This window comes from Thunnus maccoyii, chromosome 13, assembly GCF_910596095.1.
Source record: "Thunnus maccoyii chromosome 13, fThuMac1.1, whole genome shotgun sequence".
NCBI classification, from domain to species: Eukaryota; Metazoa; Chordata; class Actinopteri; order Scombriformes; family Scombridae; genus Thunnus; species Thunnus maccoyii.
The window spans coordinates 2,063,629-2,088,509 of record NC_056545.1 but is presented as its reverse complement, the minus strand read 5'-3'; the positions used below and the strand labels follow the sequence as shown (position 1 = coordinate 2,088,509).

At 37.2% G+C, this 24,881-nt stretch overlaps 4 protein-coding genes across 4 annotated transcripts; 3 read left to right on the top strand and 1 right to left on the bottom strand.

Moving 5' to 3' along the window:
- Positions 1 to 30: 30 nt before the first annotated feature.
- LOC121910369 (putative olfactory receptor 52L2) lies at positions 31 to 5,208 on the top strand. Its single transcript, XM_042431576.1, has 2 exons — positions 31 to 112; positions 4,208 to 5,208. The coding sequence occupies exon 2, from the start codon at positions 4,213 to 4,215 to the stop codon at positions 5,155 to 5,157; it is 945 nt and encodes a 314-aa protein (XP_042287510.1). The 5' UTR covers positions 31 to 112; positions 4,208 to 4,212; the 3' UTR covers positions 5,158 to 5,208.
- Positions 5,209 to 10,941: 5,733 nt separating this feature from the next.
- Positions 10,942 to 11,897, top strand: LOC121910349 (putative olfactory receptor 52L2). Its single transcript, XM_042431537.1, has one exon. The coding sequence runs from the start codon at positions 10,945 to 10,947 to the stop codon at positions 11,887 to 11,889; it is 945 nt and encodes a 314-aa protein (XP_042287471.1). The 5' UTR covers positions 10,942 to 10,944; the 3' UTR covers positions 11,890 to 11,897.
- Positions 11,898 to 15,510: 3,613 nt separating this feature from the next.
- Positions 15,511 to 18,384, top strand: or6at1 (odorant receptor, family 6, subfamily AT, member 1). Its single transcript, XM_042431721.1, has 4 exons — positions 15,511 to 15,553; positions 16,227 to 16,414; positions 16,521 to 17,183; positions 18,100 to 18,384. Exons 1-4 carry the CDS (start codon positions 15,511 to 15,513, stop codon positions 18,262 to 18,264), a joined length of 1,059 nt encoding a protein of 352 aa, XP_042287655.1. The 3' UTR covers positions 18,265 to 18,384.
- Positions 18,385 to 19,577: 1,193 nt separating this feature from the next.
- Positions 19,578 to 23,114, bottom strand: LOC121910265 (olfactory receptor 5B17-like). The gene is made up of 2 exons (XM_042431400.1): positions 22,665 to 23,114; positions 19,578 to 20,729 (listed from the first exon to the last, which is right to left on the bottom strand). Exon 2 carries the CDS (start codon positions 20,710 to 20,712, stop codon positions 19,738 to 19,740), a length of 975 nt encoding a protein of 324 aa, XP_042287334.1. The 5' UTR covers positions 20,713 to 20,729; positions 22,665 to 23,114; the 3' UTR covers positions 19,578 to 19,737.
- Positions 23,115 to 24,881: the final 1,767 nt, after the last annotated feature.

Genomic DNA, 24,881 nt, shown 5'->3' with positions numbered 1-24,881 from the left:
GAGATTACACATTGTAACACTGCGCAGCTAAAATGCAGTTCAAGTCTGTGGCATCCAGATGAATGGAAGTTCTGTCATGATGTCGTTGAGTTTTCCCTTTATTATGACTTCTGTAAGTATCTAAAAATAACTTTAATATTAATTATAGTACATAGAGTTGACTTTTGACCTACGTGTTAATCTTAATTGCCAACGTGGGCATTGTGGTTTTGATATGGACAAAGAGAAGCCTCCACCAGCCGATGTATCAACTCCTCTGTAACCTCTCTCTTCACTTTACACACTTGTTGACAGTTTTCATTAACCACCTTAGCATTACATAATGTTTTCTCAAATAATGATGAAGGTTTCCCCAGAGGAAATAATGCTCATAAAACAGACTCACATGAATAGATTGTCTAAAGAAGGCCTGAAGAAGACCAGAAGACCGTAGCTCTTAACAGAAAGGTTATTATTATTGGTTTACTGCCCTAACACCACATTTTCCTTAGTACAACTGGTAACAGAACTGTGTAATTAGAATAGAAGTAGTTTCATTAGGGCTTTGTTTTTAAGGATAGAATGATGAGAGTCGGCTTTCAGCCTTATGCTTGCAAGGCAAATTTGACCATTATTTAAATGACCATATTATTTGAGGGATTCTTATTAGACTGCACATGTCTGAAATATGTTTGGTGGTAAACTAATTTAAATCACAAGATGGGAAATGAAACAAAAAGCAACTGCCTTTTTTTGTGAAACCTGGTTTGTATTGTTGTTCCACTGACTTCAGCTGGAACAGATAGACCCCTAGTGCAGGTAAATGTAATGACTGCGATGATAAAGAAGTTAAATTTCTGTAACCCTACAAAGATGAAGTATTGTAGAACTTATGTCAGGATGAGTTTCCCCTTCAGCATTACTTCTGTCGATGCATCAATAATTTTCCATTTTTGTAAGGACTCTTCATTACTTTTACTTTTTATGTCCACTCATTTTCTACTAACAGGTGTCTAGTTTCACATATGTAATTCTTTTACAATTAATGGCAGATTTTTCCATGGTGGTGTCACTATTTCTACGTATGGAAATGTTGGGTTTATTGGGGTTTTTTTGTTTTATTTTTCTTTATTTTTTGTTGGATCCACACTTACGATCCAAGAGACATTGTAATGTTGTCCCACACAAAGTCTGTTTTCAAGGTTTCTTGAAAAGACATACCAGTACCGGGCGGAGCAGTACCTATGGGAGCTGTAATCTCTGGAAAAGTTTCCCAAGAAACCTGACGATCTTGTATGAAGGATCTCTACTGCCCCTAGCGGCCGACATATGAATTACATTTTCCTTGTAAAACACGGTCACGGATACTAGTTAATGCCTACAGTGCCCTAACTTTTACTGACACATCCTTTTTAGTTAAATAGTGTAACGCTACCTCTGCTGGCTCTGGCTTTTTTTCTATGGGATTTTCCATTGTATTAATATGTTATTAGCATCATGCTAAGCGGGGATTACTGTCCTGTCAGCCAGTTCAGTTTGTGACGTTAAGTGTCATGTTGTGAAACCACTTTATTAAAGTCCTGCATTCAAAATGTATGTAACAGTAAACATTTTATCAGTTAAATATAATTTAAATATCATCAGATAAAGTCTTCACCTGTTTCCTGCAAAGAACAAATCTTTGACCAGTAAAGCCTTGAAGACCTGAAGCACTCATCTTGTTGTATATCTGATAATGCTGCTCAGTGGAGTGATTGTGCATTGCTTCCCGCACTACTCAGACTACAGGAAACTCTCTGCTATTCTGTTTCATATCATCCCTGGCAGCCTGAATTTATAGGAAATTAAATGTGTTCTTCACCGAATTGGCAGATCTTCATTAGCAGCCCTAGAAACCAGTTGACACAACAAGATATGAAGATATTTGGAGCTATTTGTTCAGTGGATCAGTTATAAATAATGCAAGGAAGAATAGCACAAGGAGAAACAGCCACAGTGAGATGTTTAATGAAGAGCTGCAGACCACAGAGCAGTCTGAAGCCTGGGCTTTTTGCTCACAGTGATTAATTTTAAATACGTTTACCTCATTAGTTGAAACTTGGCCATGTTTAATATGAACATCCAACTGAGTAACATTATATATATATGACTGAAAATAAGGAAAAGCATAATAGATCCCCTCTAAACCAAACTGCTGTATTGTATTCCACATTATAATAATTGTTTATAGCCATTGTTTTTGGTGAGAATGGTGAATCGTGACAAATGGTTGTTTTCATGAATTCCACTCACTGAAGCTGAATGTTTTCATTTTAATCCAAATTTCAGATATTCATACTTTCTCTTACTTGGTGAATCCAAATAGTGAGATTTTTGTTTGTCAGCTCCTAATGTTAATTATGATATCTATGTGAAATGTATTATTATCACATTATATTCTGAAATGCATTTTCAAAGATGCTGCTTTCTCCTCATGCTGTCTTATTGTATTGATCAGTTAGCATACTCAATTGTGAGACACTAGCAGCTGAGTTCATTGTATTCCAGTTAGTGTAATACAGCATGGAGCCCTGGATGGAGAAAATAATTTGTTTCTCTTTACGACAAAAAAGTTAATCTCTGAAAACACAAATGATAAGCACCCTAAATATTAATATACATTGTCACAAATGTGTAATGTATATCATAATAAATTGTGTTACTTATTTTGTCATTATTTACTTCAGCAGTTATAGAGTTTGTGCTTATTTACATATATGAATATCTTACACGTGAACAATCATGTCACTACTGAAAACACTGAGTTATAATTGCATGTATTAGTTTAGTTATTCAGTAAGCAACAACAACATCCACAACAATAAAAATGTAGACACCAGCTACAGAACTGGTGCAATAATTTACTGACTACTGATGTGGAATGGGATTCTGTACCAGTAGTCCACAGGCTGTTTGTCCAGAGTGGTTTTCTGTGCCGATAGTAGTTTGTTCTATTGGTACGTAAACACAGTTTTAACAGGAGACTGAGACACAACACTGGACCTCTTGTAGACCATTAACTGGACATTTTCACTGTCATGTCGGGCACTTTAGTGGTTTCATTTTACTGTAGTAAGATGAAACAGTTGAAAATGATTGCATATGTTGGAGTAAATAACACTAAATAATTGAGTTGATGACATCTAGAATATAAGAGCAAAAAACCCAAAGTATTTTTCATGCACTTCCACTTAACACACTTGTTGACAGTTTTCATTAACCCCCTTAGCATTACATAATGTTTTCTCATGTAATGATGAAGGTTTCCCCAGAGGAAATAATGCTCATAAAACAGACTCACATGAATAGATCGTTTAGAGAAGGCCTGAAGAAGACCAGAAGACGGTAACAATAAACAGAAAGGTTATTATTTTTGGTTTACTGCTCTAACACCACATTTCCCTCAGTACAGCTGTGCAATTGGAATAGAAGTAGTTTCATTAGGGATTTGTTTTTAAGGATAGAATGATGAGAGTCGGCTTTCAGCCTTATGCTTGCAAGGCAAATTTGACCATAATGACAATATTATTTGAGGGTTTCTTATTAGACTGCACATTTCTGAAATATGTTTGGTGGTAAACTAATTTAAATCACACGATGGGAAATGAAACAAATCAGCAACTGCCTTTTTTTTGTGAAACCTGGTTTGTATTGTTGTTCCACTGACTTCAGCTGGAACAGATAGACCCCTAGTGCAGGTAAATGTAATGACTGCGATGATAAAGAAGTTAAATTTCTGTAACCCTACAAAGATGAAGTATTGTGGAACTTATGTCAGGATGAGTTTCCCCTTCAGCATTACTTCTGTCGATGCATCAATAATTTCCCATTTTTGGAAGGACTCTTCATTGAATTTACTTTTGTGTCCATTAATTTACTACTAACAGGTGTCTAGTTTTTAACAATTAATGGCAGATTTTTTTCATTATGGTGTCACTATTTATACGTATGGAAATGTTGGGTTGGTTGGGGTTTTTTTGTTGTTGTTTTATTTAGTTTTTTTCAATTTGTTTATCTAATGTTGAGACTGAAAGCTGTAAAAGAAACCACACTATTCAAGAGTTTCATCTAAAATTCTATGTCTTTCTCTTTTGTTGTAGAGTTGAAGTTTGTAGCAGTTTCTGTTTCACTGCGGTATGTATATCATTCATGAATTTTTTTTCCTCTCCTCTGTTTTATTTTTGTGTAGCGCAGATGGAAAACTATACGTACAACAGCCTCATTCTTCAGCTCGAGGGGTTAAGGATCACCAAGACTAACAAGCATCCTGTCTTCTTATTTCTGCTCTTGGCCTATGTATTCATCTTAATTGCCAATGTGGGCATTGTGTTTTTGATATGGACAGAGAGAAGCCTCCACCAGCCGATGTATCTGCTCTTCTGTAACCTGTCGGTTAATGATGTCATGGGAAACTCTCTCCTGGTTCCTCGGGTGCTGGCAGACATCCATGTACCTTCCTCTGAGCGCTTCATCCATTATTATGAGTGTGTGATGCAAGCTTTCACCACACACATGTATGGCACTAATGCACACACTGTGCTCATGATTATGGCCTTTGACAGATATATTGCCATCTGTAATCCACTGCAGTATGCTACCATAATGACCGGCAAAATGGTGATCAAGCTGACGGTTTCTGCCTGGGGAGTGGCCTTTGTTTTGGTCGGGATTTTGCTCGGTCTGACCATACGGCTGAACCGATGCAGGACTCTGATCATGAATCCTTATTGTGACAATCCCTCCCTGTTTAAACTCTCCTGTGATAGTGTGTTCATCAATAACATCTATGGCCTCGCTTTCACTGTCGTCCTGCTCTCATCCTCTATAGGCAGTATAATTCTTACGTATTCTAAAATCACGGCAGCGTGTCTAACTAATAAGAGCAAGTCTTTGAACAGTAAAGCCTTGAAGACCTGCAGCACTCATCTGTGCTTGTATCTGCTCATGCTTCTCAGTGGGATGATTCCCATCATTCTTCATCGCTTCCTGCAGTACACAGAGTACAGGAAGATTTCAGCACTTCTCTTTCACATTGTTCCCGGCATCCTCAACCCCATCATCTATGGGCTGCAGTCCCAAGAAATACATAAGTGTTTGTCAAATATTTTACAGCTCAGAAAAATTAAGCCGTCATTTTAGTTTGTAATTCTGAAAAGTAATTTTATGGAAAAACTGGGACCTCCCTTCTAATGTGACAGAAAATGACTTTCTTTATTGAAAGAATTAAATAATTTAAAAAGGGAAAGGTGGATGTCTTTTTATTTGTGTGTGAATTTTTATTTTTTTATATACAATGTTTTTTTGAAGTGAATAAATAGAATTGCTCATAATTATTTGGGGAAACTATATCTCAGCTACTGCACATACTGACCCAGGGGATCAAGTATTACTATTATGTTTTAATGTTTTAGTCCTTGCTGAGAATTTTCTAAGAAAAAGATAAACTAAGAGGCTGTGAAATATAAAGAACATAGAGGGATGTCACGTTTGTTTTTAATGTAATAGAAAAACTATCCCATGGATGATTCACTATATTTTGTGTCAAAGTCATCATATCATAGTTAATGTAATTCAGCATTTTTCAGAGTCTCCCAATCTTTAGTCTGGTGTAATGAACACTGCACACTTGGCAAACTCCTCATATTATAATAGTAAAGCACCGTTCTGTCATGCAATACAGAAATTGAAAGTGTTGTGTGATTATTTGTGGCTAGCCATCCCACACACTGATCAGACCTATAATGTCATTATATAAACAAATCCTAAAAGATAATGGATTAGAGACCAATGAAATGGCACCATTGAAATTCTTAAAAAAATACAAGTTCTTATAATCATATAGTATAATATAGTATAGTATAATCTAAAAACATTAAAAAAACAAAACAATATATGCATAAGCAATCCTAATAATAACAGTGATGTTTATTTATTGATTGCACAAGCTTTGCAGTGTGCTGCTCAAAACTTAAATTACTATCAAACTATTGAATAAAATTAGGGTCATATGTATTGTAGCTGTTTATCACCATATCTGAATGTTGTTATGGAATTTTCCATCTTTAGGGGTTACAAATTGGGTTACATTGGGTCAAACCTGGGCCTTGAGGTCACACTGTAATTCTTAAGCAGGAAGGGGACATTTTTGTGTACAAATGTTTTGCTCGAATGAATTCAAATATTTGAGAATAACAACAATCATAACAATAACAATAACAGCAGCAATAGCAGTAGCAAAGGCCAGGGAAGGATGCCAACAGGACTGCAAAGGACCGCGAAGGCTCGGCCCAGAACCCAGGGTTTCCTGTGAGATGAGAAAAGAGACAAGCAAAGTTAGTGACATGCATCGCTGTTACATGAATGCATACAGATGGAGAGGAGGAGGAGGAGAGAGGAGCTCAGTGCATCATGGGAAGTCCCCCAGCAGTCTAGGCCTATAGCAGCATAACTAAGGGCTGATTCAAGGCGAGCCTGGTCGGCCCTAACTATAAGCTTTATCAAAAAGGAAAGTTTTAAGCCTACTCTTAAATGTAGAGAAGGTGTCTGCACGATGGTTCCACAGGAGAGGAGCCTGATAGCTGAAGGCTCTGCCTCCCATTCTGCTTTTAAAGACTGTAGGAACCACCAGTAAGCCTGCATTCTGGGAGTGCAGTGTTCTAGTGGGATAATACAGTATTATGAGCTCTTCAAGATATGATGGTGCCTGAACATTAAGAGTAAGGGCTTTGTAAGTTAGGAGAAGGATTTTAAATTCTATTCTAGATTTTACAGGAAGCCAATGTTGCATAGCTAAAATGGGAGAAATGTGATTTCTTTTTCTAGTTTTAGTCAGTACATGTGCAGCTGCATTCAGGACCAGCTGGAGAGTCTTTAGAGACTTGTTAGGGCAGCCTGATAATAAGGAATTGCAATAATCCAGCCTGGAAGTAACAAATGCGTGGACTAGTTTTTCTGCATCTTTTTGGGACAGGATGTGCCTGATTTTTGCGATATTACGTAAGTGAAAAAAGGCAGTCTTTCAAATTTGACTTATGTGGGAGTTAAAGGACATATCCTGATCAAAGATAACTCCCAGATTCCTTACGGTGGAGCTGGAGGCCAGGGTAATGCCATCCAGAGTAGCTATATCATTAGATAATGTGTTTCTAAGGTATTTAGGGTCAAGCACAATAACTTCAGTTTTATCTGAGTTTAGTACTAGAAAATTGCAGGTCATCCAGGTCTTTATGTCCTTAAAGCATGCTTGGAGTTTGTTTAACTGATTGGTTTCATCAGGCTTCAATGATAAATATAATTGGGTATCATCTGCATAACAATAAAAATTTATGTGTTAAGTGCTTCCTAATAATATTACCTAAAGGAAGCATATACAAGGTGAATAGTATTGGTGCAAGTACAGAACCTTGTGGAACTCCATGTCTAACTTTTGCCCTCATGGATGATTCATCATTAACATGTACAAACTGAAATCGGTCTGATAAATAAGACTTAAACTAGCTTAATGCAGTTCCTTTAATGTCAGTTAAATGTTCCAGTCTCTGTAATTGTCAGACTCGGGGAAGCAGGAGTGGACCCAAACACAGAGGCCGGAATGCAGATACGACGAAAAACTCTCCTTTAATTGTGGATGGTCATGAACAGGCAAACAGAGCAGAACAGAACTAGCAGATGAAACAACACAAAACGATCCAACAAGGACTGAACAGAAAACCAGAACTTAAAAAGAAACTGAACTAACAAGGAGATGAGGTGCAGGTGGGGAGATGAGTGGAGAACTCAAGAGAGGGGAGTGAACATACAGGGAGCTGATTGGCTGAGGACACACAGGGAGCAGGGCAGGGCTGACGAGGCTAACACAGGGCAGGTGTGGGGAAAACAGAGCAGGGCAGGGCTAACGAGTCCAAATGCAGGGCAGGTGTGGAGGAGCACATGAACGCACAAGGGAAACAGAACAAAAACCCAGAAAACAAACTCAATGCCATCTACACTAACCCATCCAAAACCAACCACAAACACAAACCCAAGCACACAACCCAACAAACTAATGATGCAGTCCTCTAAAACCCACCACCCAAATCATACAAGAAAACCCTTATGAACCGAAGGACTAAACAGAAGTGCAAAACCAGGAGACCCCAAAGAACACAACATAAGACCAAAAAACACCCAAAGTCCAGACAAGATGTGACAGTAATAGGATTTGATGGTCAATTGTGTCGAATGCGGCACTAAGATCTAACAGGACAAGTATAGAGACAAATCCGTTGTCCGATGTTAGTTAGGAGGTCATTCGTGACTTTCACCAGTCCTGTCTCTGTGCTATGATGCCTCTAAATCCTGACTGAAAATCCTCAAATAAACTATATTATTATGTAGAAAGTCACATAACTGATTAGAGACTGCTTTATCAAGGATCTTAGAGAGAAATGGAAGGTTAGATATAGGTCTATAATTGGCTAAAATGCCTGAATCAAGAGTAGGCTTCTTAAGAAGAGGTTTAATTACAGCTACTTTAAAGGACTGTGGTACATAGCCTGTTACTAAAGACAGATTGATCATATCTAGTAAAGATTCGCTAACTAAGGGTAAGGCTTCCTTAAGCAACCTAGTTGGGATGGGGTCTAAGAGACAGGTTGATGGTTTAGCTGAACAAATCATTGAAGTTAGTTCAGGAGAGTCAACTGGAGAAAAACAGTCCAAATATATGTCAGGATTTACAGCTGTTTCTAAGGTGCCTGTGTTTGGGGAGAGAACGGTGCCTGTTGAGGGCAGGATGTGGTTAATTTTGCCTCTAATAGTTAGAATTTTATCATTAAAGAAGCTCATAAAGTCATTACTACTGAGAGCTATAGGAATACATGGATCAATAGAGTTATGACTCTTTGTCAGCCTGGTCAAAGTGCTGAAAAGGAACCTAGGGCAGTTTTTATTCTCTTCTATTAATGCTGAGTAATAGGCGGCTCTTGCATTACAGAGGGCCTTCCTATATGTTTTAAGACTATCTTGCCAGACTAAGCGAGATTCTTCCACTTTGTTGGAACGCTAAATCCTTTCCAATTTTTGCAATGTTTGCTTTAATTTGTGGGTTTGGGAGTTATATCATGGACCTAACCTCTCATGTTTTATTATCTTCCTTTTTAAGGGGGCGATGGAGTCGAGTATTATTCGTAATGAGCCTGCAGCACTATCAACAAGATTATTAGTTTGGGAGGGACTAAAGTTAACATAAGAGTTCTCTGTAGTATTGAGACATGGCACTGAATTCAGTACTGATGGAGTTGCTTCCTTAAATTTAGCTGCAGCACTATCAGATAGACATCTAGTGAAGACATATTTGTCTAATGGTGTGTAATCCAGTAATAGGAATTCAAAAGTTATTTAAAAAAAAGATCTGATAAAAAAATGTGGAAAAATGATTAAATGTTCAATTTCAATCCCATAAATCAGAACAAGGTCAAGGGTGTGATTAAGACAGTGAGTGGTATTATTTACTCACTGAGAGAAGCCAATTGAGTCTAATAATGAGATAAATGCAGCACTGACACTGTCATTATCGATGTCCACATGAATATTAAAATCACCTACTATAATTACTTTATCTGTACTAAGGACTAAGTTTGATAAAAACTCTGAGAATTCAGAGTACGGGCCAGGAGGACGATACACTATAACAAATAGAACTGGCTGTAAAGTTTTCCAGGTTGGCTGAGAGAGATTAAGAACAAGGCTTTCAAATGAGTTATAATTAAATATAGGTCTAGGGTTGATGATTAGTCTTGAGTTGAAAATGGCTGCAACTCCTCCTCCACAAGACGGACCCAAAGCTTTGGCACCATGCTCACAGCTGCCATGTTGTTTTAGTGATTCTATCCAATTCCGTCAAGCAAAGAGCGCCGCTTATTGTTGTGCACAGGTTGTAAGGGTGAGGCTCCAGTTCGCAAAAGAAACCAATTTCAGTCGTTTGTATCATTGATCTCATTATTTCAGTCACTACCCAAAAGCTCATGATTGTAGGTTAAGATTGGAACATAAATTGACTAATAATAAAAAAATGACCAATAACTACTGACTCTCATCCCAACCGGTTCCCACTTTTCCCAAACCATCCCAGGTCGTGGTCTGATGAAGCCAGCAGAAGCCCATCGCAGTGTTTTTTTTATGAAAGCAAGGTGTTTTTCCACTTGATGAGTTTGTTCACACACATCATTAACCTCCTGAACATGACGTAATGTTTTCTTCGGCAATTGTAGAGGCTTCTCCTGAGGACAGTGATGTCCATATAACAGAAGTACATGATTAAACTGTTCAGAGAAAGGAGAAGCCTTCAGGAGAAGCATATCAGTCAACACTGATATGCTAAAGGCAGAAAGGTAATCATTGTTTTTGACTGACCTGACCTGTCTTTTCATACTCCTCAGTATGGAATGATAAAACATTGCTGCAACTTTTATTATCATAGTGGAATTCTACATGGCATAGAAAAAGTAAAAATGTTTAACAAGAGCAAATTATTTTCCTTGCTTGTCCAAGAAGAATTGTGGCTCTATGATTCAGTTTTACACACTGATATTTATATATGTAAAAACACAATACTAATACTAATTTAAATCATGAGATGGGAAATAAAATTATTTTGTATGGCCTTTTAAGTGGCTTTTTGAAATCAAAATGTTTGCCAACCAAAAAGCAGTACAAGTCTGTGGCATCCAGATGAATGGAAGTTCTGTCATGAGTTTTCTCTTTATTATGACTTCTGTTAGTAGCTAAAAAGAACCTTAATTATAATTATAGTACATAGAGTATAATTCTAGAGGCATCTATGTCTTCTCTTGTATATATTTGTAACAGAGTCTGTTTCATGACAGTGTGTTTGTTATTCATGTATGTTGTTTGTGATTTTTTTCCCCTCTCTTCTCACTTGCTCAGATGGAAAACTATACATACAACAGCCTCACACTGGAGCTTGAGGGGTTAAAAGTCACCAAGACTTCCAAGTACCCTGTCTTCATCATTCTGCTTTTGACCTATGGGTTTATCTTAATTGCCAACGTGGGCATTATGGTTTTGATATGGACAGAGAGAAGCCTCCAACAGCCGATGTATCTGCTCTTCTGTAACCTGTCAATTAATGATGTCATGGGAAACTCTCTCCTGGTTCCTCGGGTGCTTGCAGATATCCTGGTGCCTTCCTCTGAGCGCTTCATCCACTATTATGAGTGTGTGATGCAAGCTTTCATCCTACACATGTTTGGCGCTAATGCACACACTGTGCTCATGATTATGGCCTTTGACAGATATATTGCCATCTGTAATCCACTGCAGTATGCTACCATAATGACTGACAAAATGGTGATAAAGCTGACAGTTTCTGCCTGGGGAGTGGCCTTTGTTTTGGTCGGGATTCTGCTCGGTCTGACCATACGGCTGAACCGATGCAGGACTCGGATCACAAATCCTTATTGTGACAATGCCTCCCTGTTTAAACTCTCCTGTGAGAGTGTGTTCATCAATAACGTCTATGGCCTCACTTTCACTGTCGTCCTGCCCTCATCCTCTATAGGCAGTATAATTCTTACTTATGCTAAAATCACAGCAGCGTGTATAACTAGTAAGAGCAAGTCTTTGAATAGTAAAGCCCTGAAGACCTGCAGTACTCATCTGTGCTTGTATCTGATCATGCTTCTCAGTGGGATGATCCTCATCATCCTTCATCGCTTCCCCCAGTACGCAGATTACGGGAAGATTTCAGCAATTCTCTTTCACGTCATTCCCGGCAGCCTAAACCCCATCATCTATGGGCTGCAGTCCCAAGAAATACATAAGTGTTTGTCAAATATGCGCCACCTGAAAAAAGTTACACCATCATTTTAATGTGTAAATCTGAAGGGGTTTTTTTTTCAACTTGATCTCAGGAAAATTGTCAATTACTGTTTCTGTCTTCATTTTGATCTGACAGGTACAATAAAAGAGTGACCACCAAGTGAAACTGTCATCATTATATAAATAATTTATCCCTAACCTTGACTCTTAAAACTGCATAAAGTATGTATTTGTGCTAATAATGAATAACAGGACTGTCTCCTGTAAGAGTTTTGCAAGAGAACATGTTTATTCAAAGATTCAATGATATAAAGAGGGAAAGGTGGTCACAACATGTGCACTTTGTTCTCTCTTTGATGGCTGTGAGATTTCATGCACTCCTACCACCCTCCAGTTTTGTGTTTGCCTACAGATTGATACCACTTGAATTGAAAAAAGAAAAACAAATTGACAAATATAAACAAAATGACTTATGGCTTATTTTTATATGAATAAATGAAAGATCTTGTTATTCTGCTGATGATGAACTAAAAAACTGAAAGATAAACTTCATGAAAACATGATGATTTTGTATAAATCCCCTGATATTTGCCTTAAATGTTTATTAAAATCAAATATTGAAAATGTTTAAAGACGTTTAAGTGTGACTCATTTTTGTACCACTTATATATTGTTTTTAGTATATTTGTTTGATAAAACTCTAGTAAAGTGCATACTGCATTTATATATATATATATGTATGTATAACATAACTTTAACCACATGCACAAGTTATGTTATCTACAATATATTTTCTAACATAAATAAAACATTTAAGATATAATACTGATGACATAATTATTATTAATAATTATTAATTATAAAGGCATGTTATTGCAACTTATTAGCCACTTAAGGGTTTCATAAATCCATCGGGCAGAAAGTGACTGTTTAGCAGGAAAATATCCCAGCTAGGATGAACATTTTAACATAACACATCCATAAAATGTAATGTTTCAGCATTAAACCTGATATTCTCATTAGTGATTATATGTTCAGACACAACTAAAGATGGGCAATTTGATTTGATTTTCTTTTTTTTTTCATCTCTGTACAAAGACTGTTCCAGGACATGTGACACTCAGTTCTTCACAACAGCAAACAATAATTTACCTACAAGGAAAATTACATACGGCCCATTTGATTCAATATGTGGTCAGATGGATCCAAGAGGTTGTTATTATGTTATGAAGTACATAATCTCATTTTGCGTACAATATACAGTGTACCATGTAGTAGGGATGTGTATAGAGTCCAGTATTTGTATTTGTCTCTGTATTTGTTGAGGCAGCAAAATTATTTATATTTGTATTTGAATAAAAGTGAAAAGAGGCTTAAAAATCCTGTTTTTACTTTTATTATGCTTTTAATTTTAGAAAATTAAAGTGTTACAAAAAGTGTTTATGAATAAACTATCTTATGAAGGAGGTCCCCAAACTGGGTCTCAGACTGGAGTCTCCCAGATCATAGATGACTGCGCCGACTACTGAGCTAAAACTTTGCTCATCACCTTTTTGCGGACAGACCTCTAACTAACAAATATTTTTAAAAATATTTGTTTGAAACAAATATTCATAAAAAAAAACCCCACTATTTGTGCTTTGCCGCATAATGTATTTGTATTCAGGCACACCCCTACTATATAGTAGGGATGTGCAGAAAGCCCAGTATTTGTATTTGTAGTTGTATTTGTTGAGACAGCAAAATTATTTGTATTAAAACAACAGGAGTTTAACAGACTTCACTGCATTGAACACCGGAGCTTTAGAGCCTCAGAGCTCGAAGCAGAAACACAGTCGCTCTGCATCGCTGCTGTCCTCCGCTTCCATCATCTCACACCAATTCATATTGAAAGAGCAACAGCCAATGAGGAAACTCCAATGCTGAGCCAGTCTAGCCAAAGATATAGATAATATTTAAATCCCTACATGCATTTTGGACTACGGAACAAACTGAACTTGTGCCCCTAGGATGGCCAACAACTAGTTTTACAGACATTCATGTTCCCCAAAGGTTGAATCGTTGTTGACCTCCTGACCTGAGAAGAAGGCTTTAGTTGTTTAAACTTCATTAAATAGCAGACAAAATGTCTGGAGACCTGCACTGCTCCAAAACTAGATAAACAAGATTAAAAAATAGATAACTAAAAACAGAGCTGGCCTGTAGTGAAATTACTATAATCTCTATTGATAACTCTCTGTGTATATTAGGGATGTGCAGAAAGCCCAGTATTTGTATTTGTATCTGTATTTGTTGAGGCAGCAAAATTATTTGTATTTGTATTCGAATAAAAGTGGAAAGAGGCTTAAAAATCCTGTTTTTGTTTTTATTACGCTTATAATTTTAGAAAATTGAAGATGAAAATTAAAGTGTCCAAATTAAGAAATATGCGTCATGTAGCAGGTGGATGTGACTCCCCTCATTGAGACCTGCTGACAGACGTAACAGTGGAGCAGAGGAGAGACACTGAGATAGCGACTACAACTGACTTGCGTGCTGGTATTTGACATGTTTTTTTTTCTTCCCAAAAACAAATAATTTTAAAAATATTTGTATGAAAAAAATGTTCATAAAAAAAAAAAAAACACTATTTGTGTTTTGCCAAATAACGTATTTGTATTCGAGCACACCCCTAGTGTATATCTTTCCTATATGTGTGTTTTAACTCTATGTGTACTCAGTTTTTCATTGTCTTGTGATGACAAAGGTTTTCTGATTTCTGATCGTGACAATGTAGAGCTGAGTCTGAGATGTTTTCCGAGTTATTTCTGGCGCCACTCTCAGGTCAAAATTAACATTTTTTTGATGCCTGCACAGCTGTAGATGTTTAAACTTATTTGTTGTCATTTCTTTTTGTACGCATTTATCCATTTTTCACTTTTTAACTGAAAATTAAGACTGAAACCTTGAAAGAATCTCAAAGCTTTGGCTCAGACTAAACAGTACTGTTCAAAGAATTAACAACAAGTAAAACTATTCCCACCACACACACACACACACACACACACAGACAAGCAATTAAAGTGAAGTAAGAGTCTCGATCATAATTCTTTAATGAGGAGGTCCAACAAGATATTTGAAGCAGATGGTTGTTACCTTGGCAACAAAGACAATTATATTTCTTTGTTTTCTTTGTTCTTGTTTATAGCCACAAAGGTAACTAAAAATAGGTCCCTTTGGTATTCTTTTGCTATCCTGTGTATAATTTAAGATTTTATGATGTAACTATGACTAATTAAAGTTGCTTGGTCTCTCATTATAATCCTCATTATAGTCAGAAAATAGGCTGGTTGCTCTTTAAAAGGCTAAATGTGGATTTATGATAAAGTTCTGTCTCTGTTTGACTAAACCTGAGTGTGTGAAGTCGGAGTCGTGTCCAGGTATTTGCACTTTAACTTGTCTAATATTAAATAGTGGTATTTCAGTATGTGCAGGCGTAGAGCTTCTGAAAACCAAATGACTCGTTTTTTGTCTTTGAAATTTGATCTCTCAAAGTGACCCGGTGCACAGATGAAGCCTCGTTCAAAGCGTTTAGTTCTTGCGGTGTAATAATTCTACTGTTGTTGTTTGATGACAGCATATTCGTCTACATCCACCGACCTTTTCATCCATATATCTGTTTGCTGAGGACTGATGGAGCTTCTGCCGTTTGATATTTCACATGAAAGCCCCAAAGGTCAGTGAATGTTTCTGTGTTTTTATGTTGCTGATTGTGTGCTGTGCTGTTTTGATGATGTTCAATGTAATCAAACAATGTGATATACAGTGGAATATGTTGCACAAGGATGAAGTTAATGTATTACTGCACCAAATGCAATTTATGACTCTTGAAAATAGGGGGACATATCAGAGCATTTTCACCACAATAGTGGTAACTGTTTTCCAATGATTAAAGGAAAAGACACATTATTATTTAGAAATTCTTCCAACAGGTTGAAGTTATTAGAGAAACTCAGCTTTATCTCAGTGCTGACTTGTTTTTGAATTATTCATTTGTGTAAATAATTGATATTAACTGCTGTTATCTTAGATAAATAACATTCATGCATCTTCTCTGTATATCTAATAAGGTGAATATGTGATTCTGTTTGAATTTAAAGGCAGGGAAGCATATTGGTGCATTTTAGTAATGCATTTAATAACTTTGTGTATGATTTCATTGGCTGGTTGTTTCGTTTCATTTATATTCACAATCTATTTCTACATCTCTATGAATAATAGGAACATGCAGAGATAAAATGTCATGTTGTACCATGCATCTCTTGAACTATTATCCCTGAGATGCTCTGACTGTGAATCAACACTGATGCCTCTCTTACTTTACTTCCTACCTAACTTTTTTTCTCCAGATTCATACCTGCCCTTGTCATCCAATCCCAGATCCAGCTTTGTAAACAGCACCTTGGAGCCTGATGGCATCTCTTTTTTCATCATCCAGGGTCTCGCCAACCTCGGCGAGAAAAAGATGATCCTTTTTGTCATCCTGCTGCTGGTTTACATCATCATCCTGGGAGGAAACATCATGATTATCTTTGTGGTACAAAACAAAACCGTCTATTTGTCAGAAATTCAATCAGCATTGCCTCAGTCTACTACTACCAGTATTAGTGTTGTAATAACTATCACTGTCTCTTCTCATGCAGGTGTTGACTGATCCAAAGCTCAACTCTCCCATGTACTTTTTCCTCTGCAACCTCTCCTTTGTGGACATAGTCTACACCACCACCACCATCCCCAACATGCTGTCCGGCTTCCTGACAGACATGAAAACCATTTCCATATTGGGCTGCTTCTTCCAAATGCATTTCTTCATTCAGCTAGCCGTAACCGGCCGTGCCATCCTGACTGTCATGGCGTACGACCGCTACCTAGCCATCTGCAACCCTCTGCGCTACTCCACCGTCATGACCCGGCCCGTCCGGCTGCTCCTCATTGCAGGAGCCTGGGGCTTCGGTGCATTCTGCACGCTGCCGGCCACCTCATTGGCCTGGCAGCGGCCTTACTGTGGCCCAAATGTGGTAAGACATGGCTGGTGTGACGTGTCATCTGTAAGGCGGCTGGCGTGCGCTGACACCTCAGTGGACAGCATTGTGTCCATTTCCTTCGCCCTGGTGGCACTACTGACCACAGCCATCCTCATCCTCACCTCCTATGTGCTGATTGGTGTTTCTATATCAAGGATGAGTGTTGCTCAGCGGTTGAAGGCTGTCGGGACTTGTGCTGCCCACCTGACTGTGGTGTCCATCTCTTACAGCTCGGCCTCCTTTGTATACATCTCCTACCGGGTAGGAAACTTTCCACCAGAGGTACGCAACTCTAATATTGTACCCCAGCCACAACTTTAGTATTGTACCTCATTGGTCTATGCACTCCAATACAAATCACTGTTTGGATTAAAATTATTACTTCATTAGGGTTAGGAGACCTTAATTGTTATGCTTACAATAATAACTGCCTGGTTAAGGTTTAGGCTGATATGTTGAACTTGTTAGCAAACAGTTGCTTATTTCCACATCCAGCAGTTACTGAGCAACATGATCCTCCCATTGATAATGTCAGTAATTACATGTGGGGTTCCTCAGGGTTCTATTCTTGGTCCTTCATAGTTTCAATCTGGTTAAAGCTGCCTGAACTTGTTTTCAGCAGAATAGTCTGTAAAAACTACTTCTGTCATATTATCAGCTTATAGAGCAGTTGTGGCTAACATGTTAGCAAACAGTTGTTTATTTCCACATCCAGCAGTTACAGAGCAACATTATCATTTATTTTGAATCGTGTTTCTGTCCACCTGGTGAATGTCCAATATTCACTCTCTTTTAGCTCTGTTTTTTCTCTCTATCAACTCCTGAGGGAAATAACTGGCTCTTTAGCTGGTAAATGCTCCACTGTGTTCACCAGCGAGGCACCATCCTGATGATCATAAATATCCACAGTAAATTTAGAGTTTAGAGTTTTGTCCATTTGAACTTCAACTAGCTTGCAACTAAGTTGTTCAAGAGCACTAAACCAAAGGTCTGGTGGTAGATATTCATTTGGGGACCCCAAATGTCCGCGGAAAATTACCTGTAAATCTAAAATTGTCAAGAATGCTTTGTGTGTTTTAGTGTTTGACAGCAGACCGACCACCCTCGTCATCCTCAGGCGCTGCCGCTAGTGAGGGAAAATGCCACATATACTCAATCAATCTTGTGTGTTCAATAAAGTATTTTGTTTTTATTTTAGGTTCGAATCATTGTCTCTGTGCTGTACTCTGCCCTGACACCTTTCCTGAACCCGATGATCTACAGTCTGAGGAACAAGGAGCTGCGAGAGTCCATCAGAAGGACTTTAAGCAGGTTCAGACCTGCTGTTGGATCAGCTATGAAGGATATCAACACAGTGTCCTGACGTGTAAAGAAAACCTGCTACTCTGCTACCTGGATACCCACAAACTGGAGAGACAAACAGGAAATGAACATTCAGGTGTCTTGATGTCTATTTATGATTTAAAAAGTGACTTTCTGACACAAAAAACATTTTTAGACATTATGTGATTTTCTAGGTAGATTTTTGAATTGTATATTGTGCCAATCATATAATATGTATGCTCAGTGATCTATTTATTACCTTAATCATTAGATTCACATTTATGGGGCACATTCTCATTAAATATGTTAATCAACAGAGCTGAAATAAATTCTGAAGAGCTGTATGAATATTAATTGCAAGAACTGAGGCTGAATTGCACAAACTGAATGTGGAACTGAAAGTATAGAGATAGTTGAATTATTTATTGGAATTCAGTTCCAAACTAATAAATTCAATGTCAAATTATGCTGTTCAGGTTCAGTTTTTCAGTGTAATTATTCAACATAAATTCAAATTATGTGATTCCAATTCAGTTTTTGCAATTATTCAAGTTGAGCAATTTGAATTCAAATATAAATGATTCCAATTCAGTTTCTAGTGACATATATTAAGTATTTTAAGATTGTTGTATTGGTATTTTAACTTAAATAAAGGATCTAAGAACTTCTTCTAACTGCTGCAATTTCTGACTGACAACTGTTAACAGTGAGTACCGTGGACATACTACTGTTGACTTTTTTGTAAATGTAATTTTTCAATGCTTAGAGGACCACAAATTAAATCACAAATGAATCTTGTATTGTGTTGGGGTGACTGCAAAAATCTTGGATATCTCAAAATCTGACCAAAAAATAAAATCCAAACTATCTGCATGGTGAGATACTACGAGAGGGAAGTAAGAAAATTTGGGTCATACGCAGGTGTATTTGACTGTACTTTTATATTCAAGAATAGTGATAAAGCTCCATTTAGATTATTTAGAAATGAAGATATCATTTTAACACATTTTTTTTTTTAATTAAAAGCATATTATTAAAACAAACAAAGACAGTGTGATTTCAAAACTGCAAGGCATAATATCTAATACTTCTGGGAAAGTAGATTCTTGCACGAAATACAGTAACAATAAGCCGCAATCAAACAAGCTTTATCAACTGAAAGCTATGTGAATAACATTTCAATATATGAAAATGTGTCATGAAAATGTGACTGGTAAGTCAAGACTAGACTAATCAAAACCTTTAAAATTCAGAAAATAGCAATAGAGGTTGATCTCAGTTGTGATCTTAATAAAACTAGCATAATTTAACTAAAATAATGCTGTTTCACACAGTTCTGCAAACATTTCCTCACAGTCCTATCAGCTTTTACAAAATATGTGACCAATGTCTCCAACAAACACATTTATACCTTAAAATCCTGTGAAATTGTTCATATTTAGCAGAAATATGCATAGAAAACAAAGGTATTCTGCTGATGACACCTCTGCATTAGATGTGTGCAGTTAAGGAGTTATTTGTGGAAGGTTCGTCCCCTTGCAGCACTTTTCCCATCCATGACTTTATTCTTGTGAAACACAGCAACAATCCTCTGTTTGAGATCTTTACACTGCAGCCCGTAGATAATGGGGTTCAGGACCGGAGGGACGACATGAAACATGACTGACGCCACTTTCCCGTTGTCCGCCCACTCAGGGTGACGGTGCATGATCATGGGGGTGAAGCAGGAAACCAACATGATGAGGTACACAGCCAGGTGGGTGGCGCAGGTCTGCAGCGCCCGGCTGTTCAGCACCTTGTTCTTACTGCTCAAACACACCATGGCGATCCTCAGGTAGGTGAGCGTTATGCTGCCGAGGGAGGATCCCAGGATGACCACGGCGCTGCCAAGGCCGTAGATGTGGTTGATGAGAAGGTTCTGGCAGGACAGTTTGAACAAGGAAGCGTTGTCACAGAAGGGGTTGATTATAACCCGCCTGCAGCGCGTCAAGCGGATAGCGAGGCCAAGAAGAATCGCAACAGAGATGAAGGCCGCCACCCAGGCCCCCACCGACAGCTTCACCACCATCTTGTTGGTCATGATGGTGGCGTATCGCAGGGGGTTGCAGATGGCCACGTAGCGATCAAACGCCATGATCATGAGCACCGTGTGAGAGGTGCCTGCATGAAAGTGAGAAGCAAAAGCCTGAACAACACAGTCTATGTAATGAATGTACCGGTCTGTGATTGGAGTAAAAACATTGCTTAGCAATCTCGGAATGATGGCCGTGGCCCCAAAAACGTCATTAATACTCATGTTGCAGAAGAGCAGATACATGGGCTCATGGAGGCTCCTCTCCATGGTAATCAGGACTACCAAGCCGATGTTGGACACCAAGATGAAGATATAGATGAGTAGGAGGAGGACGAAGGCGGGTATGGAGGACCCGGGGATGACCTTTAACCCCTCAATGAATATAATATCTGCATTGAAGGTTTCGTTCTCCATACTTCAGAGGGAGGATCCTAGAGAGGATCATAGACAGAGAATTCTGACTGTGTTTATTATTAAAACCCAATCTGTCAGACTGATGGTGTTTATAGAGATGACAGCAATAATTCATGCGCTGGTTCATGATTACAACATGTTAAAAAAAAGAAAAAAGAAATACTTACATAAGTGTAAAATAACCTCTAAATATTCTACAGTTTTGACTTCAAAGACAAAGGTCAAACAGAGCCTGAGTGGCAAAATGTAAAAAGCAAAAAATGAATAAAATATTTTTTTTGTTATTTTCCCTAACCCTAACCTTAACCCTAACCCTAACCATAACCATAACCCTATTTTAATTACATTATCTTTACTTTGTACCTTTTTCTCTTTATAACATTAAATAAATTATGGCTAAAGCCAAAATCAAAGTCAAAGTTTGGGGGGAAAAAGTTTATATCAGTTATTTTATATTATGAATGTAAAACTCAAAAATTAACCTAATCTGCTCCATCAGGACTGTGTAGGTGAGGTTTGATCAGATTTGATTAACATTGGCATCTCCATGGCAACACAAGCAAACAATCCCACATCCCTTATTAGATTTTAATTCAAATGATGTAAAATCTAGACTGCAATGCACGTTTGTTCTGCTATTTTGTATGTAAATTCACTTATATGTCCAATTATTTCCATGTTTACATGTTTTGAAACAAAAAATCATAATCATGTAAAATCATACAACAATGGAAAACGAATTGATATATTTATATCCTCCGTTTTAGTCTTGCTGCAGTTTGTGTGACGGAGATAAATACAAACAAATTTAGATGAACTTGTAGAGCAGTGGTGATGGTGGTTGATTTATATTTTATCACGTCTAATGAACATTTCTTTACCTGATGTCGCCGTCTCTCCTCACTGAATCTGACAATCTGACCGTTACTCTTTTAGTTTAATTTCACATCTGTTTAGACACTTTTCACTGCTTAAATGTATGAGTTAGTATGTACATATACAGCACCTTTCATATTCAAGTGAATGGGAAAGTGTGTCCAAACTTTTGACTGGTGCTGTACACAATAAAGTAATTTAATTTGTAGGTCTTCAAATATAAAACAGTACAGTCACATCTCTTATCAGCATCAGTCACATATAATCTATTTTGCTCACCAGAGCAAAGCAGCCTTCACTTTCACACTGCTTTCTAAACTTACATTAGAAAGAAAACAGGCTTTAAATAAACAAATGTTGAAATCCAAACTCAGACACTTTCAACAGAAATCATCAACGCTGCACCTGATGAAGTTATTTTAACTGTATGAACCAAGAGAAAGTCTTATTTTTAGTTTCATCCAGAGTTTTCCTAAACCCACCATGTGTTTTATTCCTTGGTGATGAAAACCTACTTTTGTGTGTAAAGTAAAAGTTTAGGCAACACAAATTATGTTTTCACTTCTTGCTCTTAACACAGAAACACACCTGCAGGTCCACCAGAAGGCCAATTCTCCTGTTCAGAGAATATTAAAAAATAAATGAAATAAATAAAGGCTGAAATAAACATACTGGAACACACAAGACTGACAATAGATCATTTCGGTAGTAATGTAATCATTACAACCAAGTCACTGCCTCATGTAAATAAATATTATGAATTATTTTTCCCTTTGGTGTTTAAGTGTGGTCCATATTTTCAATCATCAAGTTAGATTTCCAACAACACAAAATATTAATATTGTATTTAATGACTATGGATATTTTATACAAAGTAGCTTTAAAGCATTCAGTATGAACTTTCTTGTTTCTGACATTTCATTTTTGGATTTTTGTTTTATTTTCCAATTTGCCATCAGATTACAGTCGCATTTCACTGTTTTAGGTGTTTTTTTCTTCACAAAACATACAACATACATCACACATTCAGTGGACAGTGGAAAACATAGATGTGTATGAGTGTGTGTCAGGTTTACCTCCGTTGATGTGAACCTCCTCCAACCAGACCAGAGGTGGGCTGACAGACGGCTTTATAAGCTGGCAGAGCGGCACCTGTTACTCTGTTCTTTGTTGCGTTGCTCAACAGTTTGTCACCAGGCAACTGTTGCTGTCAACTTGGCATCAGTATGTTGTCAGTGTTTGTATCAGCTCAGCTCTGTTGTTTTTTTTATTTACATGTTTGAGATACAACATGTTGGCTCCGTTCTGGATCTGATTCCACTTTGTTAAAACATCTGGATTCACTAAACTCAGAGATATTTTATCTCCTGTCACCATTTTATTAGCAATGACCAATGATGAAAACATTCAAGTTATGATCATTAAGATATGGCTGACTTTTGTAAGCAAGAACCAACATAATAAAATAAATTAACATTCTGTAATGATGTAAATGTTTTCTTCACCATTAATGGAGTTGATCTTCACCATGTGGGATTCAAATTTTGAACCCATGAGGGATTCATTCAAATGAAACAGTGCAGCACATACTGGATGTGATGAAGACAATAAAGCAATTAAACATAGTAGACGTATTTACCATGACGTCACCCGTTGGTTTCTGAAGAGTGGTTTTGAAGCTCAAAGCGAGCTGCTCCGGTTCTTCTATGTCGTCAGTTGAAAAATGTTTGACTGACAAAATGCGGATGCTGATTAACCAATAATCGATTTATCATTGACATCCCGACCTATGGCTGTAAATTGTTCTTGCTGGCCTATGCTTTATAGCAACAGTAAAGCCAAGAAAGTGTTTTAAATCCAGACTCCTACAAGGATTTAAACATTTCTTGTTCCTGATGTTTGTTTTTGTCCATAAATTGACTCTTCACACTACTGGCAGTCAGAGGGAAGGATGGTATCAAAAGATTATGGATGGTGGTGTAGTATTTTGGCTTTTTTAAAAGTGTAAGTAATGGATTAAACAGTGCATCTCTCTCAATACAGCAAACACAAAATTCAAATTTGCGTCCTTGTGAGTTTGAGCTTAGCGGAACTTTAACTTTACCTTCAGACAAACTAATTTGATATCAACAAATATCAGGGACAGCACTTTACTGTGACTGATGATGTTTCATGGGTCCATGAAGCCACAAGAACAGATAAGAATGTGGATTGATAAACTGTGTTTATTTGCTTTAAGGCGTGCTGCTAACATTAGCATGCTTAGCTAACTGACTGCCAACAGTAATAGATGGCTCAGTTCATGGAAATACTTATCTAAGTAAGTTATTGCATGTAAGCATCTGAGCTAAACTACATTAGAAAGAACTAAAGGCTAATTTTAGACACATTTTCCTTATAATACTGTAATATAATGCTATAGCTAACCGGTGCTAACTCAAATGCTGAATACCCTCTTGCAGGATTTTCATTGTCAAAGTCGGTCAGAGGATTGAGTCGACCAATTCACAGCATTAGCGTTAAATAACTAGCCAGCTAGCTAGCCACAACAACCTGTAACTTCAGTTCCTACTTGACATTGAATTAGAGGCAAGTGTACATACATCACTAATTTATACAGTGCAAAATACACAGTAAAAGTCACCAGGTCATGGACAATCTGATGAGCAATTTGATTTAATGCAGTTTTGGACACAAATACGTGAACGTTGTGTTATCTCTGACATGCTTTAACCATATGTCATATATATATACATATAACAATATCGTTTGCTGTTTTGTTCATTCATGGCACAAATTATTAATTAAATTCATGGCTATTATTTACATGATAGTAATGTTTGGTATACAACATACTATCTTAAATGTGAGCTTAACTGTACTACAGTACCTTGTACAATTTATTTTAATGTCAAGTTCTCAGTAAAAAATTTTTTAGTCTAAATAGTGAATTTACAGAATATTCAATAAAGGCATCAAATTCAAAATCAGACTGATAAATAATGGTTAAATTCTGTACACAGTGAGTTTCTGTCTTTCAAATTTAAATTGCTTTCTGCAAAATAAATTGATATTTCTAAAACACGAATGGGAGACTTGAGGAGTAATAAAGGTCTTTTAATCAAATAACTAAAAAATATGACATGCAAAAGTTTTTGTTCTTAAACATTAAGTTATAACTTGTGTTATCTATGTATTTTAAAAGCTAAACTAAGCTAAAGTTAAAATAGATTGCAGAGATTCTTATTCAATACATGATTTAAAATGTACTTTTGCAGGTCTATTCATAATAA

Bases quoted from the DNA above. Each gene is read 5' to 3' on its own strand.
- or6at1 (XM_042431721.1), top strand. From the start codon at position 15,511: ATGGAGCTTCTGCCGTTTGATATTTCACATGAAAGCCCCAAAG. The intron at 15,554-16,226 runs GTCAGTGAATGT...TTTTTTCTCCAG, and splicing joins TTCACATGAAAGCCCCAAAG to ATTCATACCTGCCCTTGTCA. The intron at 17,184-18,099 runs GTACGCAACTCT...TTTTTATTTTAG, and splicing joins TAGGAAACTTTCCACCAGAG to GTTCGAATCATTGTCTCTGT.
- LOC121910265 (XM_042431400.1), bottom strand. From the start codon at position 20,712: ATGGAGAACGAAACCTTCAATGCAGATATTATATTCATTGAGGGGTTA.
- LOC121910369 (XM_042431576.1), top strand. From the start codon at position 4,213: ATGGAAAACTATACGTACAACAGCCTCATTCTTCAGCTCGAGGGGTTA.
- LOC121910349 (XM_042431537.1), top strand. From the start codon at position 10,945: ATGGAAAACTATACATACAACAGCCTCACACTGGAGCTTGAGGGGTTA.